We start from the raw sequence: 17,948 nt of genomic DNA on the forward strand, positions 1-17,948 counted from the left end.
TCCCATCGATGTTTCTAGCTCTCTGTCTCTCTCCCTTCCTCTCTGTAAAAAATCAATAAAATATATTTTTTTTAAAAAATTAGATACTCAGAAAAAATGCTCCCAAAAGAGTCAATCAGAATATCAGTTTGGTCCGGCCGGTGTGGCTCAGTGGTTGAGAGTCAACCTGTGAGCCCGGAGGTCACAGTTGGATTCCCGGTCAGGGCACATGCCTGGGCTCAATCCAATCACTGATTCTCTCTCGTCATTGATGTTTCTCTCTCTCCCTCTCCCTTCCTCTCTAGAACCAATAAGAAATATATATTAAAAAAAGGACAAGAACATCTGTTTGTAAACTGGCCCGAAAGGTTCAGAAACAAACTGGAGAGCAGGGCAGTCTGAGACCCTCCCGGTCCGAAGCCAGCAGAGCCGGCAGCTGTCGGCCTCCCGCACAGCGCACCGCCGGCGGTCACTCTTCTGGGAGAAGCGTCCACTAAGGACATTCCCTCGCGTGCTCTGCCCTTCGCGGATGCAGCTCTGCCCACCCAGGAGTTCAGTAGGATGCGCTCTAATCTGCTCAATCGGACCTGCATTCCTGAGGGGAGGAGAGAGGGAGAGGGCAAAGGAGGATAACAAAGGGGAACTGGGACCCTCCCTGGAGGTCAACAGGGAGAGCAGCACAGACATGTCAATAAACATGCATGGGCTACACCCTGTTAGAGGGGAAATAAGACTCAAAGATTAGGACGTAACTGAAATCCAACTACCAGCAAGAGACAGATTAAAATCAATGAAACAATCGTGAAAGAGGGAAAGGAAAAAATATTCATGGTGAGGTGGAAAAAAGAAAAGAAAATGATGAGGGAATAATAAAGTCAGATGGTAGAACTTAAAAAATACCAAATTTAAAAAAGTTATAGTACATGGACAAGTAAATCCATCTACTCGCAAAGCATAATAATTACAGGCTGACTATAAAACAACAACTATTATAAATAGAGTGTATAAAATTATAATAGGAAATTTCAGTATGTTTCTTCCTGGTAGGTCAAAGCAAACACTAGTAAGAATTTATAGAAGAGTAAAATTAATAAGCATAATTAATAGACAAAAACTTAATTTATCAAGTACAAACAGAGGATACACACCTTTTAAGAACACTGACTAAACTCTTAAAAATCATGAAGTATTGGATAGAAAGCAAACATGAATAAATTCTATTAAAACAGAAATGGAACTAATCATTTTTTAGCATGTTGCCACTGAATGAGAAGTTATCAAAGATTAATAAAATTGGGAATTAAAAAATATACATCTGAAAAAATTCTTGGGTCAAACAAGAAAACTAAAATTGGACACTATTCAGAAACCAACCATGAGAATAGTAATATTAAAACAGATAATGCAACGGATGCTATATTTACAGGAAAATGCATAATCTTAAATGCTTTCATTATTAAACCAGAAAGAACAAAAACAATGAACTACTCATTAAGCTCTAGAAGAGAAAAGCTCTACAAAAGAGAACAATGGAATCAACCCAGGAGAGCAGGGGAGGAATCAAGAAACGACAGCTTTAGAAAGAGTGGAATTGATAAACACATGCAAGAGATCACTGGCAAGTCTGATTTTCAAAACAAAGAACCAACTCACACACAGCATGATAATAAAGAAGACACAACCACGAAGAAGAGAGAGATTTTTAAATGATGAGAGAATGTCACATGAAACTATGCAAATATTACCCCAAACTGCAATGAGATGGAAATTTTCTAGAAAAATATAGGCAATGAAAGTTATTTTAAGATGAGAAAGAAACCTGAGTGTACCAACAATTGTTTGTAGAACTGATCACGGTGTCAGGGCACTACCCACAGAGCCGCCCTGGCTCAGAGGTTTCCTGAGGAGGCAGGGCCATCCCTGAAGCTTGTGAAGCTCACTCACAAGCAAGCAGAGAGAGAAGAAGGAAGGGCAATTCTCTCTTTTTAAAAAAACATATTTTTATTGATTCAGAGAGGAAGGGAGAGGGGGAGAGAGAGAGAGAAACATTGATGATGAGAAAGAATCCTTGATCGGCTGCCTCATGCACGCCTCACACTGGGGATGGAGCCTGCAACCCGGGCATGTGCCCTGACCGGGAATCGAACTGTGACCTCCTGGTCGACACTCAACCGCTGAGCCATGCCAGGCTGGGCAAGGAGCAGAATTCTCTTGTATTCATTTTGGTGCAGAAGTTCAGGGGTATTAGCATGTATTTAATGTCAGCAATGCTAAGAAAAGACACGATTTTCATTTTATTTTACTTAATTTTGTCTTATATCAGAAATGGTCACGCACCAAGAGAAAAAGGAAGACAAATCAAATGATGTGGCCGGTATCTGCAAGGCACCAGAGGGGTCCCTTCAGCATTCGCACACTACCCAGCACTATCGCCACTGGCACCATTTACATTTGATTTTAAATTAATTAAAATAAAGTGAAAAATATCCAGTTTCTCAGTGGCAGTAGTCACACTTCAAGTGACCACATGAGGCGACCACATGGGACAGATCACACAGCTCCACAGGGAAGTTCTACGGAGCAGGACTGCGACATGCTGAACATGGATGCAACTCTGGGTGACCAGGGCCAAGTCAGTTCTCAGGCTGAAACTCCTGCAGGGAGTTAAATCCACTAAACCCAGCGGGAACGCTGTACTCCAACATACCAGCCAAAACTGTAACAGTGTTCAATGTATTAGATGGTTTGTTTCTGGGAGAAAGGAACATCCAAGCAATAATATCTATTTGTATGATTTAACAAATTAACTTAAAAGAAAACATAAGAAACAGGAAGCACAAAATGTTATTCATTAACTATTCTAAATGGAAGTATTACTAGTTTAATATTATAGGCAATTAAATAAGAATATTTCCTAAACTAATACAAATGCATAATTTTTCAAAAACAAAGGCTCTTTCCTCTCTATGGAACTCTGTGGCTTTGGGTTGGTGTCGGTTTCCATTCCAAGGCAGGGCTGGGCCTCCCCGTAGTCTGTTCATCATGCACTGTGCACATGACAGCAGGTATAGAAATCACAGAAACAGTACTTTAACCCAGAACAAATTCTCCAAAAGTGTATGTAAAGTATGTCTTTAAAATAATATTTCAGATCCCCCCCCCCCCCCATCTCCTTTCTTTGAGTGGTTACGACTATGGGCTTTGGTATTCAACGGATCAGGTTCAAACCTCAGTTCCACATTTATTAGCTGTGTAATCTTGGGCAAACCCCTTAATTTTTCCTTTCTAAATGTGAGTTTCCTTATCTTCAAAATGGGGACAGTGAGTGCAGCCACTTCTAGGCTCGTGGAGAGGATGCGATGAAATAGAGCATGTAATGAGCCTAGAACAGTGCCTGGGCTTAGGAAGTGCTCCATAAATGTTAAACAACATATGTAACAATATCATTAATAAAAAATGCTCTGCATGTTTGTAGTTAGTATAGTGAAGCCATGTTAATGCTGCCTTTACACACTCAGAAGCCCTGTTTAAACATTTGTCTGTCCTGCAAACCTGATCAAGAACCTCTTTTTCGGAGCCTGTGCTAATTGCTGGGCTTATAAAGACAAATGCAACACGATCCCTGGCCTGGAGCAGCACGCAGACCAGTGGGAGTGAGAGACATAAACAGATAAATCACCGCACAACCTGGTTAGATGCCACAACAGAAGCACGGATGGGGTGCTGGGGGAGGTCAGGGGCCAGACAGCCAACTCTGCCTCAGGGAACTGGAGAAGGTTTCATTGCTATAATGCAATTTATTCTGGGAGATTTATGGGACCTTTGAGAGATGATTTCCAACATAAGCAGATTAAAAAAATACACATACTGGTCAAGAAGACCCATTTGACCCTGTATATGCAGAACACACACACACACACACACACACACACACACACACACACCAATGAATTAGAAAGTACTGTTCAGAGGGATGCAAGACAGTTTAAATATGTCCATTTAAAGTCTGTGTGTGTGTGTCTGTGTGTGTCTGTGTGTGTGTCTCTCTGTGTGTGTGTCTGTGTGTGTGTGTGTGTGTGTGTGTGTGTGTGTGTGTGTATGGGCGGGGGGGGGGGGGCAGGTCTTAAAAGTGGGTGTAATGAGCCATCCTATGAACCATCCCTGCCGGTGAGGTCAGGCTGCTGAGGTGCTGAGCACCTGGCGCCGGTGAGAGCACCGGGGTGGTGAGAAGACTCCCCAGCGGGGGAGTGCTGGCTGAAGAACCACCCAGGCCTCGGATCTGGGCGCAGATTGTTTTTTTACCATCATCAGTCCTTGGCCACCATCCTCAGCGAACTCCACACCCATCACAATGAATGATCTGGTGTTCGGAGCGCAGGGCCTTCTGCTTTGTCAAATCTAATAACTTCACTTGCCTTCACGGCTCTGGCGCCCACTACGAAACCCCCAATCACGCTTCCGCTCACTGGCAGGGCTTCGTCAGGACAGTGCCGTGCTGTCTGGCTCTCTTGGGTGCACGTTCCTGCTGGGGCATCTGTGGTTAATCACCCCAACGCTGCACTGACCGACACACGGATCTTGGGCACTGCTGACTTCTCCTGCCCACCGAGTCCAGCACCAGCTCCAATCTCCCCTGCCTCTCCCTCTCCCTCTCCCTCGTCTGCACTCGGAGAAACTAACGCTCCCATGGCACCAGGCCCACAACCAGCTCATGCTCTGGACATAGCCATCGTCACTTCTTCCATCCATTCCTTTCTCACTTCCCATGACATCTCCCTCCTTGTCCTTGACTTGTCAGCCACCACCCAGAAACACCCTTTCTGTAACAGATGACCTTCCTACTCTTTAACTGAGAAATGTGAGGCCAGTCGGGATGAGTACTGGACCTAACCCTCCATTTCAAAATCTATCTGCCTTGGAGTCCTTATCAAGATAATGCCTGACTGGCAGTTCCTGGGACCCAACTTTGCAGTAAAATACCTGTGGAGATGCAGCAAAAGATGACAATTCCGGCCAAATATTGGGGCATTTATACTTCCTCTCGGCCAGTGAAGAACTGAAAAACATCGGTGGTCACCGGCTTTATTGCCAGCACAGGAAGTTGGAGGGCACTTTATCCTTCCCTCTGCTATCTCATTTTGGCTAGGAGACATTGGGGTTGTATAGAGTCACAGCAGCCTGGCCGGTGTGGTTCAGTGGTTGAGCATCGACCCATGAACCAGGGGTTCAGGTTTGATTCTTGGTCAGGGCACATGACTGGGTTGTGGGCCCCATCCCCAGTAGCGGGTGTGCAGGAGGCAGCCGATCCATGATTCTCTCTCATCATTGATGTTTCGATCTCTCGATCTCTCTCTCCCTCTCCCTTCCTCTCTCTCTCTCTTTCTTTTTTTAAGAGTCCCAGGAAAACACTGGGAGTCATCCTTCTCCTGCATGGGCATTGCATTTTAAGGCAGCCGCAGTCTCACTAGCACTTCTCCAAGAAAACACTGGGCCGGAGGTGAGAGGGAGGAAGAGAAAGCCCATTTTGGAAAGTGCAGTCTTCCTCAGCCGAGTGCACAGGGGGAGGAAGGCAGGGCGCCCTGCAGCAGAGCAGTCGGCCACCAGAGGGTGGTTGGGGGTGCGAAGAGGTTTCCCCTCTTCATAATCTCCATCCAGTTCTTGAACCCACACCGACACCATTTTCTCCAGCGCATGTAAAGAGCCGAGCAAACATTGCTTCAAACTCCTCTTCCACTCGGGGCTACCGGGAGCCCCCAGGCTCCTGCCCTACGGGCAAGTCCTGGAGCCCCTGGTTCCGAGCAGCCATAGGACAAGCAGGGGCGTCCCATCTCGCTCCGGCAGAGCCTTACAAGATGAGCACCCGCCAGACCCGGGAAGCGGATCAGGCAGCTCTGCACCATCAGCAGCCACCCAGCTGCTCAGCCGAAGCTGCAGCCCCTAAAAGGACAATGCGTGCCTAGGGCCAGTTACACGGACTGTCCTTGAAAGACACAAGGTCTCAATAGCTCTCTTTGTTTGCAGATTTTGTAAAAAGAAAAAGAAAAACCCAACAAGTAGCTATGGAAGAAACGCTACCTGTGATCCAGAAAACTAAAGAAGGATGTATGTATATCATTTTTTACTATGAAACCAAGATAAAATTTTAGAAAATTTTAAAAAGACACAAGACGTGCACTTTGCAACAAGTGTCTAAAGCCTGTGGGCGTGGGGAAGGGAAAGGAAAAAAATAGGGAGGGGGGACCACAGTATGCAAATGTCAGTACCCCCTCCCGCCCGGGCTGTCTGTGGGGTAAACTGGTGAATGCGGGGAAAGCAGTTACCTCAGTGACGGGAGCACAGTGAGCATCCCATAAATGTGGAAGCTAATAACAGCAACAACACCATAATAATAGTAATGAAAGATTTCCGGTCCGTCCTAATGCATGCGTAATTACGTGGCTAAGGTCTCCAAGTTCCACCTCACCAAAAATAGTTGCAATAATTTCAGCCTTGGAAAAGGTGCCAAGTGAGCATTCCCATCACCCACAAAGGGATCACAAATGTCCCCCGGAGCCCCCCCAGTTCTAACCAGGTTACCTCACTCGCGAATGCTCTAAGATGAATGTTGTGGTGTCCACGTGAGTCAGCCTGCTCTAAAAGACTTAGATCCAAGCCAGTTAAATACGAAGAACAGCTGTCAACATTGTGATTGTGGCTGTGGAATACTGAAGCTCTGTTGTTCCCGGGGGAAATAGACTGGTACTTTCACTAATCTCTCAATTTGGTAAACCACATGGAATATAATTTCTCCCATCAAATACCCATGAAAACAAAAAAAGCTACTGAGCCCTACGTGGAGAGAGCAAAACTGCGCTGAGTTAGGGATGCTGGACAGGCAGCTCAATCCCCCACTGGCCGAGTCGTCCTTCGCCACAGTCCACAGGCGCGATTCAGCTTTGCGCCTGAGCAGAAACACAGACGACCGCGTGTCAGACTTCAGGAGGCTTCAAACAGTCCACACCTCAAAAGTGGAAATCTGCAGATGCTGAGTGAGTCCTCCGTAAGCCCTTCTTTTGACAATTAAATAGCCAGACCAATACCCTTGAGCCCCCCCTCCCCGTACCCCCCATCCAGAACAACAAAACCATGCCCTCCTCGGATAAGGGCTGATAGGTTTCCTGCCCACACGGCAGGGGGCGGGCAGTGTCCAGTGCAGGCTTCCGTCCTTAGGCTCAGGATGAAAAGGGAAGGGACGATACAGGACCCTGCTATCCTGGCTTGAAGTCACCTGCAGACTGTGACTTCCCAGAAACATCAAGGTGTAGGCAGGGGAGAGGTCCATATTGTGCCCATGCCATGTTTCATTCCTAATGCATCAGTGTCTTATCTACTGAGTCAAAGGCCAAGAAGAGATCGATAACAGCTACAAACAGTCTTATGCTTTTCCTGACAGATTTCAATAGACGGCGATGAAGAACGGTCGATGGGGGAACAGCTGTCCTGGCACAGAATGCTGCCACGGGAGACGAGACGTTCAATTCATCGAGAAGAAAACTGGCATCCGTTTGAGACGGAAAGCACCCACAGTAATGGTCTGGCTGTACTTTGGGGTGGGCATCAAAGAGGCTGTTTCCCTTTCCTTTATATATGTTTTGATGGGTTAGGCTACTCTCTAAATTTCAACCAAATGGAACCATTCACTCATTCAACCAGTATTTACTAAGTAACCAAAGCTGAGCATTGTCTTGGTGCTAGGAATACCGTGATAAATAAAGAGCCATAGTTCCTATTCTTAGGGCGTTTATAATCTATATCCTTGTTTATGGGACTTACCAAGTGCCAGGAAAACAGGCCACTGGCAGAGGAAGAAATTTTCACCAGGTGCTTTTAGTTTGAGTTTATTTATTTATTTTTGTTAATTCTCACCTGAGGATATTTTTTCCATTGATTTTTAGAGAGAGTGGAAGGGAGGAGGAGACACTGAGAAAGAGAAACATTGATGTGAGAGAGACACATCGATTGGTTGCCTCCCACACACGCCCCAACCAGGACCAGGGATCAAGTCTGCAACCGAGGCACGTGCCCTTGACCGAAATCAAACCTGAGACCCTTCAGTCCACTGGCCAACGCTCTAACCACTGCTCAGGCCAGGGCTAGTTTGTGCTTTTAAATCATCTACTATATGAGGGGATGTAAAACACACATTTAGGGGAGTTCCTGCCCAGCTCATGCTCTTTGAAACCGACTTTGGACTACACCCTCTCCAGAGAGAATCTGCCTATCCACTAACGTTGCTGAGGAGACGGGGGGCCCTGTTTATATCACATGACCCCAGTGCCCTGAACCCAACTGTTTGAATCAGGGATAGGTACCTGAACCAGACCGGCCAATCCATAATGTGCTACTTGGATTTTGAAATTAGGACCCAAGAATGAATAATGGGCAATAGAGCTGCAAGACCAGGGAGACTGGGGGGCTGAAAATCAACTTAGTCATAAAGAACATTGAATGAGAACTTAGTACGTGACAGGGCCTAGAAGCACAACAATGAACAAGACAGACAGATCCCACCCTCACCTCTAGTGGGTGAGACAGTAGTTGCCAAACAAATAAATGAAACAAATATAGATTGTGATAAACACTCTAAAGCAGTGGTTCTCAACCTTCCTAATGCCGTAACCCTTTAATACAGTTCCTCATGTTGTGGTGACCCCCAATTTCATTGTTACAAATTGAACATAATTAAAGCATAGTGATTAATCACAAAAACAATATGTAATTACATATGTGTTTTCCGATGGTCTTAGGTGACCCCTGTGAAAGGGTCGTTCGACCCCCAAAGGGGTCGCGACCCACAGGTTGAGAACCGCTGCTCTAAAGGGAAGGAACAGGATGCTGAGTTAGAGAATGAGTGACACAGAGAGGGAGACCACGTTAGCTAGGTGGTCAGGGAGGCCTCTCTGAGGAGGTGGCATGTACACTGTGACCAACCAGGAGAAGTGCTGTGGGGAAGAAATAGTAAGTGCAAAGGCCCTGGGACAGAGAAACCTGTGTTCCAGGCACCAAAAGAAGGCCCGGTGTCTGAAGCACGGTGCGTGAGTGCAAGAGAGAAGGTGGGAGAGGCAGGCAGGACGGGGTCATGCAGGTTCTCGTAGGAATTTGTAAAGGGCATGGATGTGAATTGCAATGAGCAGCCAATGAAGGCTTTTTAGAAAGAAAAGACACTGTATTGTCAACATTTTAATCGTCATTCTGGCATAAGGACAGACATACAGCTCAATGAGATAGAAGAGAAAGCCCAGAAATTGCCCCTTGCATACATACATGGTCAATTGACATTCAATAAGGGCGCCAAGATCGTTCAGTGGGAAAAGGACAGTCTTTTCAACAAATGGTGCTGGGAAAACTGGATACTCACAGGCAAAGAATGAAGCTGGACCCTTACCTAATACCATTTACAAAAATTAATTCCAAATGGGCATAAACGTTAACGCTACAACTATAAAACTCTTAGAAGAAAATGTAGGGTGAAATCTTCCCAACACTGGACTTGGTAATTATTCCTTAGATATAACACTAAAAATGCAGGCAACAACAACAACAAAATAGATAAATTAAACTTCATGAAAACTAAAAACTGTTGTGCATCAAAGGACACTATTCGCAGAGTAAGAAGGCAACTCACATATTTGCAGGTCATATCTGGTAAGGGAGTAACACCCAGAATATGTGAAGAACTCCTACAACTAAACAATAAAACAAACAACCCATGAAAACATTGTCTAAGGACTTGAATACCATTTCACCAAAGAAGACATACAAATGGTCACGCAGCACAGGAGAAGATGCTCCACATCATCACTCATTAGTGAAACAATGCGATGCCACTGCACACCCACCAGTGTGGCTATGACCAAAGAGAAGAGAACTGGTGTTGGTGAGAATGTGGAGAACCTGGAACCCTGTGCTGCCGGTGGAAATGTAGATGTGCATTCCACTCCTTGCTAATTAATACACCCGCAAGAACTGAATGCAGGGACTTGAGCACATGCTTGCACACCCATGTGCATAGCACTATTATTCACACTAGCTAAAAAGTGTAAAAATCCAAGCGCCCATCGATAGAGAAACGGATAAACTGCGGTACAGGCACACAGTGAATGTGATTCAGCCAGAAAAAGCAATGAAGCACGGAGATCTGCTAGGAGGTGGATGAACCTTGAAAACACTGTGCTAAGTGAAATAAACCGGACACAGAAGGACAGGTATGATGTAATTCCACTTACATGAGGTTCCTAGAATAGACAGATAACTCATAGACACCGAAAATAAAACAGAGGTTACTGGGGGGGGGGGGGAGTATGGGGTTACTGTGTAACGGGGACAGTGTCTGCTTGGGATGATGAAAACATGCTCTGAAAGTGGGTGCGATGGTTGTATAACATTGTGGCTATACTTACTGTGTAACAGCTTCCCTCTGCTTGTAAAATTGGGTTGTTTCTAGTTTCCCAGGTTAGAAATGACATGCAATGGTGTTGGGATGGAGAAGCGGCCTGGAAGGCCTCTTTTTTATTTTGTGTCAATTTTATGTTGTGTATGTTTTTCCACAATAAAAAAGAGCATTGAGAAAACTGTGCTGCTGGGAGAGACAGGCTGAGAGAGGCGGTGCACGGGGAAAGAGGCTAGAAACCACCAGGGCCAGAGAGAATCGGGGGGGGGGGGCGGTTTGGAGGGGTTGGGAGGGTGCGGGGGGGGGGGGGGGGGAGGGCTCTAGTGGCTCTGCAGTCACGGTGGCCCAGCCGCTTCCTGTTGAGAATCACCTTCTCCTGCTAGTGGACCCGGTGGATCTCTGTTCCTGGCAGTGAATGGTCCCTGGTTAAGGCAGGGAACATGGCTGGGGCTGAAAGTTTGAGGGGTTGGTTTCCAAAGCCAGACCACCGCTCCACGAGAGCAGAACACCTTTTCTCCTCCCCCTCGGTGCCTAGCACAGTGCCCCCCACACGGTGCAGGCCTTCAGTAAAGTTACTGAGTGAGGCTGAGAGAGCTCCTGTGAGTCTGCAGAGAGCTGAGCGCCCACGTTCTCACCATACTGACACCCAAGCTAAACCTAGGCCCCTCAGGCGGCCCTCCATACTGATGAGCGGCCACGCTTGGTTCCTCACAAGGACTTCCTCCTAATTTGTTCAAGGTCAGGAGAAGCAGATGCTAAAATTTCAATTGTACAGGATCCTGGGTCCCTGCCCCCCCTCCAATGTTTGCGTTCCAGGATGCCCAAGATTTATTGGGTTCCCCCAAATATCCATCAGACCAGGTAGAAGAAAAGTCGAATTCACCTTCTCATAGACACAGAACACACCCACTGGGGTTTAAGTTAATAATCCTCCGTGGTCCACAGGTGAAAAGTTGCAGTCAGAATTTCAGGAGATCCTTAGGCAGCAAAAATGGGACTTCGCTATGTCATCTCCCCACCACCCCCAACACCACTGTGTGTCATTTCTAACCTGGGAAACTAGAAACAACCCAAGTTTCCAAGAGGAGGGAAGCTGTCACAGAGAACTGTGCGTCACCGTGCTGGGCTACCACGGGCCAATCAGAATGCTGACACCGAAGACCACATAGCGAGAGAAGATGTTTACAAGAGGCAGCTAGAGGAAGAACGAGGAATGCAAGATGAAGTCATAGTTTGATTGCCAGCATGTAGAAATGACATTTGTAGCCATAAAGATTGGAAGGAACCAGAAGGGGATGAAAACATTTGCTGCAAGGTGGTGACGTCATACATGGAATTGAAAGATGTATTTAACATTTACTTTAGAATATTTTAAAAGGTTGATCACACACAAACACACACACACACACACACACACACACACACACACACACACACTCATGGCTCCAGAATAAAAACCTGAACATGCTCTAACCGGTTTGGCTCAGTGGATAGAGCGTCAGCCTGCAGACTGAAAGGTCCCAGGTTCGATCCCGGTTAAGGGCCTGTACCTTGGTTGCGGGCACATCCCCAATTGGAGGTGTGCGGGAGGCAGCTGATCAATGTTTCTCTCTCATCGATGTTTCTAACTCTCTATCCCTCTCCCTTCCTCTCTGTAAAAAATCAATAAAATATATTTAAAAAAAACAAAAAATAGGCCTGAAAAAATGGATGGAGACCTTTTGGGATAACAGATGACTAGTCGGGATTCTCCGAAGGCAGGGTATCTTCCAGTGTGGGCCTGGGAACAGCAGCATCCGCATCATCTGGGAACTTGTTAGAAATGCAAGTGCTGGGTAACCCCAGCCCTCCTGAAGCAGGAACTCTGGGGATGGGGTCCAGCTCACTCTGACGCCTGATCCAGCGGAAACACTGCCCTCGAGAACCTTCCCAGCCTGATATTCTGTGATCCCCACGAGTTTATAAGGGTCCATCTTTCATTTTGTGAGATCTCTCCCCAACACTGCGCTCACTGCTTACAAGAGTCCATGCTACTCATTACGTCAGGTTCAAAGTCTTCACCTGAGGTCAGGGTTCTACTTTTGCTACCACATTTCATCTTTACTACTATAGCTAGTAACATGGGCTGTGCTTCTGTGCGTTAATCATCTAACAACTCTATAAGGTAGATAATTTAATACCCCCATTTCATAGATGAGAACACTGAGGCCGAAAGAAGTCCAAGATCATACCACCAGCAAATGATGAAACCAGGATGATTTCAGAGCACAAGGCCTTCCGCACCCCTGAGGTTCGGAGTCCGCAGAGATAACAAGTGATGGAGCTAGTATTCGAACCCAGGCCTTTCTGATTCCCAGGCCGACTTGCTTTATAACAACTAGGCTCTGCTGCCTTACACTCTCTGCTGGGCAGAACCAATTGCTCACTACCCTTCGAATACACCCCAGATCATGACACTGGCAAATATCTACTGACTTATCTTCTTCGCCACCAAACCACATCCTTCAGCCTCCTTGAGGCCTTCCAGCCGCTTCTCCAAGATCCCTGGCTGGAGTGGGCTGCTCCCTCCCTTCTCTCAACCCCCGCCATGACCTACTGCATCCCTCTCACGACATTTACCAATTTGCACCCGGAATTACAGTTACCCACACGCTCCTTCAGGGGAGGTGGTGGTCTGTGTTGGCTTGGTGTCTGGCATTGATGGAGTTCATCAATGTGTCTCGGATGGGACTAAATTCATTCTTTATATATTTTATGTATCTTATCAGCCAGCTGGAGGACAGCAAGATCCTTAAGAATAAGGACCAAATCTTTTACTTATTTTATATTTTCAAGAATATTCAGCTCGGGGCCAGGCACACAGTCGAGCCTGTAATATATGCTTGACTTCAAGTAGGACGCTAGGGCGCACAACTCTGGGGGCCATTTCCCACCACTGAGGCCCCGCTGGAATGCAGCTTATATTAACGGGGGAAAACCGGACACTATGCAAATGGATCCAAGCAACTCATTTCTTTGTAAATAGAAAGAATACATTTAACGTTTTTAATAATGTTGATAATCAAGAGAATTTTATGAGCACATTTTCCTGAAAATTAGTTCAAATTTCTATGCAATTAGAAAAAAAATCACAATTCTGTCTTTAAAAAATTGAGGCTATTATATGCCTTCATTATGCCCCTTTTAAAATGAAAGCACACTATTTTTTCAAAGCACAAAACACAAACCCCAATGTCCCTCATTAAGGAAAATGTATTTTCATTCCAAATAGTGATCGTCTATTACAGTCCTCTAGTCCAAGAGCTATACTTTTAACAGGGGAAAAAAAATCTCATAAATATCCAACTCCTATCACATACCCAGAGAGCAAAGGTACAAAATAATAAAAAATATGGATTTCAATAATATTCAAACCTCAAAAACTAGCTTTATAAACTTCTAGGAAACAAGAGAATATAAAAACCAAATGCTTTCCGGATTCATGAATCATTTTGTAAATTATCTATATCAATAACAGAGGAAAAGACCAAGCCACATGTTTTTTTTTAACAAACTGAAATCACAGATGAAAAGTACGTAACAATAAAAACAAACGAAGATGATCATTTCTTGGCATCCCATCCTTATACTGTCCTCACATGGTCTAACGGTAAACATTCAACAAAAGATCCGATGAGCTCGGCCAGCCTCTCTAAATCCAAATCAATGCACCACCCCTGCACAGGCAGCGGAAACTTACCAGCTCCACAGATCCATAATGTTTCCTACTGAAATCCCCACGTCTACAGCCTAGGTCTTCCGAGACAGAGCTGGAACAAAAATGCTTCATCAGTATGACACATAGCGATCTGGTCACCAACCTGCTGCAAAAAATCCACTGCTCCCGTTCGCAAAAGGCAAGGGCTGCCGTGCAGCAGGCTGGCCCGCGCTCACTGCAGGGGAGCCTCCTGGCCGCGGCCGCGGGCCTCAGCAGCCATTGCAGAGCCTGGCTCTCCTGGAGCCCTCAGTGAAAAGCAAAACACCCGAGTCATCCCTGGAAGGCTAGGCAGTGATTGAATTAAATATTTAGTCATTTGGAATCGATTGAAATTTCCAAGGCTACTGGTGGTTTATAATTTCATTTCTGTAGAAGCAAAGGGGGAGAGAAACCGTGCAGTAAACTTGAGGCAAGGAACAAAGCTTGCAATTATCTTTCATTAAGAGAGCCTCTTTGTCCCAAACAGTCCACATAAAAATAACCAGCATTTTTTGGATGCTATGCAGGAGAAATAAAACTTTAAATAGGAGGAAAAAAATCTTCAAAATCCTGGTAGGCTCCACCGCCCGCCCCATCCCCCGCCTCTAATTTATGACAATATGAAAAAGACCAGGGCTAAAAAAAAATTTTTTTTTAAATATCCAACTTCCAAGTATATTTCATCTTTTTATATAGCAGTAGCTAATGCTTCTACAACCCCTCCCCTCAAAGAAGACTTAATTAAATCAGATGAGAAAAATCACGAGTTATTGAAGAAGAGCAATTAAAACAAGGACAAAATTGTTCCTGCATTTGCATCTTGAGTACATAGTTACACACTCAAAAGACACACATCTTATCGACTGGTTCAGACCCCAGACAGCACTCATGAAAACACCTGAGACCCACAAATACAAACAGTTTTAATAAGTTTTGTTCTAATATGTCATGCAGATAACACTAATAAAACACAGACACTAAAATGACACGGGAATTACGTGGTTAAGAAAGCCAAAACATTTGGGATCTGACATGCAAAGAGAGGTGTGGTGAGTACCTTTTCATCTTCCTTAAAAGGTGGGCTACATTTTCTAAATGACAGCCCTCGAGGCAGGTTCGGGAAGAGACCGCCTGGTGCTCACATCCGCGGGACTGCCTCCCTGCCAGGGCCTGCCTGATAGGCTCCCGGAGAGACAGCGTGAGAGAAATGAGATTAGGCAGGCTAATGGTATGCTGCTCCCACCATTTCACAGAGATGGCTGAATTCATCTGATCTGAGAAATTAACCTTCTGTGGTTCTCACTTCCTTAGCTGAAAACGTGCAGCACGTTAGCAAATGCAATTTGGGAGGGTGTCCTGAATATTAACTTCCTGCTTCTCGTGACACGATCTTCTACCAAAATATCTCTGAACCAAATTTAAAAACTCCCCTCCGTGGAGCTCTGGTCCGTGTCAGATAGATCCTCTGTGTCCATGTTACATACGTCCTCCATGTCCATCAACTTAGCTCATGTTGAAAACCAGAATGCGCTGAGTTGATGGACATGGAGGCGAATGCTAGCACTGCCCTCGGCAACCTCAGTCAACCCTGCAGCAGCTTCTAGCACGAGGTTCCTGGGGCGTAGAAAGAGCAGGCTGAGCTCTGGGCCCCGCCCTGCGCTGCCCTCAGCACTGCCCAGGGGTTCTGGGACACAGTGCCGGAGACAAACACCAAACAGATGACAACTCTGCGTCCTGGGGCCACCTGTGAGAGGGAAAACACGTCCTGTGAGAAAACCAAGCCCTCGCTGGTTTGGCTCAGTGGATAGAGCGTTGGCAGACTGAAGGGTTCCAGGTTCGATTCTGGTCAAGGGCACATACCTAGGTTGCAGGCTCCATCCCTGGCCCTGGTCAGAGCACATGCAGGGAGGCAACCAACTGATGTGTCTCTCTCACATCAATGTTTCTCTCTCTCTTTCCCCCTCCCTTCCACTCTCTCTGAAAATCAATGGAAAAATATCTTCGGGTGAGGATTAACCAAAAAAAGGAAAAAAAGAGAAAAAAACCAAGGCAGATATACACAGAACGTCTGCTCTCAGTGGCCCTTTCCCCTCTAACTGCCTTTCATCCGATAGGCTGCGGAGACTGCGTGCTGATGGCAGAGCCAGGCTGAAAGACACGGGCGAGTTCCCAGGGCTGCGGGGAGCACTCGAAGCAGCCATGTTAAAACCTCCCCTCCTCTTCCCTCCCCAGGCCCTCTGGCCCCTGGGTTCCAGCACAAAGGGTGTGATTAGAGGGGGTCCCCCAGAGCTCCAAGAGGAATTCGTTCTCCTCCAGGCCCCGCGTCGGGCCCCTGCCTGGCACAGAGTGGACCTGCAGTAAACATCTGTGCGTTAATGAAGATATTTGCACATATTTGGATCTTACTAGCTACTGCCTGATGGCATCCTCACGAGCCCGAGAAAGGCTGCCTGCTGACATTCTCCCTCGTAGTCCCTGTTGTTATTCCATCAGGCAGACAGTCCTGGCCCAACAGGCAAGCCCTGCTTTGTGCGCGCCAAAAGCCGTTCTCTTTTCCTCTCGGGCTTGTGGCCAGACTACATCTCCTGGCCCCTCTCGTGGGCAGTGTGGCCATGTGACTCCGTTCTAGCCAAGCAACTATGGGCAGAAGTGATGGGGACCACTTCCGGGCACATCCCACGGGGCACTTCCTCTCCCTCCCCAGGGCCAGCAGGTGAGAGGACTGCAAGGACCCACAAAAAGGCAGAGCTTCAAGATGGAAAAAACCTGGGTCTCTGAATGACGGTGGGAAGCTCACACTTCCAAGAACATCTGCACTAGAAAATGATGGAGCAAGAAACAAACATTCAGTTAAGCACGTAGAATCTGGGTTTCCCTTTTAAAGCCGCTGTGTTACCTCAACTAATACAGAAGTCGGTCTCTCACAGTGGGGTGCTGCCATAGCAACAACCTAAAACGTGGCACCAGCCTAGCAGGCAGACAGCAGCCGGTGCGGAAACTGATCTCAGAGGCTGAAAGATGGACATCTATGGTATAAAGTAGCGAAATATGTCGTAAAACTTACACCTACGGTAACGTAGCAGGTGGAACTGAGCCTCTGAGCCTGCAGCGCTAGGGAAAGTGGCTGGACAGATCAGAGAGATGCTGGCTCCGCTGGCTGACCCCAGCAAGGTTTTTGACAGGGAAGAGATGAGCTCAGGCAAGAACTGGATGGGTGTCAAGCAAAGACAGAAGGGAACGGAGAGTCTCGAGACAAGGGGCCTCTTAGACTTGAGAAATCGCTCTGTTCCTGGACCCCAAACAATAAGATCTGGCCTTTGAAATGTGGGTTGAAATTATGGGCCCAGCTAGCAGACCTAGAGCATCGATTTCCCACAAATCATCCCTGCTCTCCTTGCCCAGCCACTGGCTGAACGGAGAGGGCTGTGAAGACCAAGAGGACACGCCAAGGATGAGCGTTGTCCCTAAATGACCCCATAAAAGATCCCAAGTAGAAATACCCTCATTGGGCTGTAATATAGTGAGAAATAACTCTTATTGTTTAAGTCGCTAAGATTCAAGGTTTACCTATTATACATAACAGGTGATTTTACCTTTTTTTGCTGTTGTTATTGTTTTAATCCTCACCCAAGGATATTTTTTTCCCCATTGATCTTTAGAGAGAGAGTGGAAGGGATGGAGGAGGGGAGACAGAGAGAGTAAAACACCAATGTGAGTGCCCTAACCGGTTTGGCTCAGTGGATAGAGCGTCAGCCTGCGGACTGAAGGGTCCCAGGTTCAATTCCGGTCAAGGGCATGTACCTT

At 46.4% G+C, this 17,948-nt stretch overlaps 1 protein-coding gene across 2 annotated transcripts in view; it reads right to left on the reverse strand.

The window, feature by feature from the left end:
• GARNL3 (GTPase activating Rap/RanGAP domain like 3) overlaps positions 1 to 17,948 on the reverse strand; it is a 99,368-nt gene that overhangs the window by 56,874 nt on the left and 24,546 nt on the right. The window contains exons 1-2 of one of the 2 annotated variants that reach the window (XM_036329599.1): positions 15,202 to 15,366; positions 14,148 to 14,217 (exon numbers count right to left, since the gene is read on the reverse strand). In XM_036329599.1, the coding sequence (XP_036185492.1) occupies positions 14,148 to 14,217; positions 15,202 to 15,209 (78 nt within the window). In that variant the 5' untranslated portion in view covers positions 15,210 to 15,366. Of the gene's footprint in view, positions 1 to 14,147; positions 14,218 to 15,201; positions 15,367 to 17,948 lie in introns of those variants that run through there. The other variant, XM_036329598.1, reaches the window with a different exon arrangement.

This window comes from Myotis myotis, unplaced genomic scaffold (assembly GCF_014108235.1).
Source record: "Myotis myotis isolate mMyoMyo1 unplaced genomic scaffold, mMyoMyo1.p scaffold_m19_p_12, whole genome shotgun sequence".
Lineage (NCBI taxonomy): Eukaryota > Metazoa > Chordata > Mammalia > Chiroptera > Vespertilionidae > Myotis > Myotis myotis.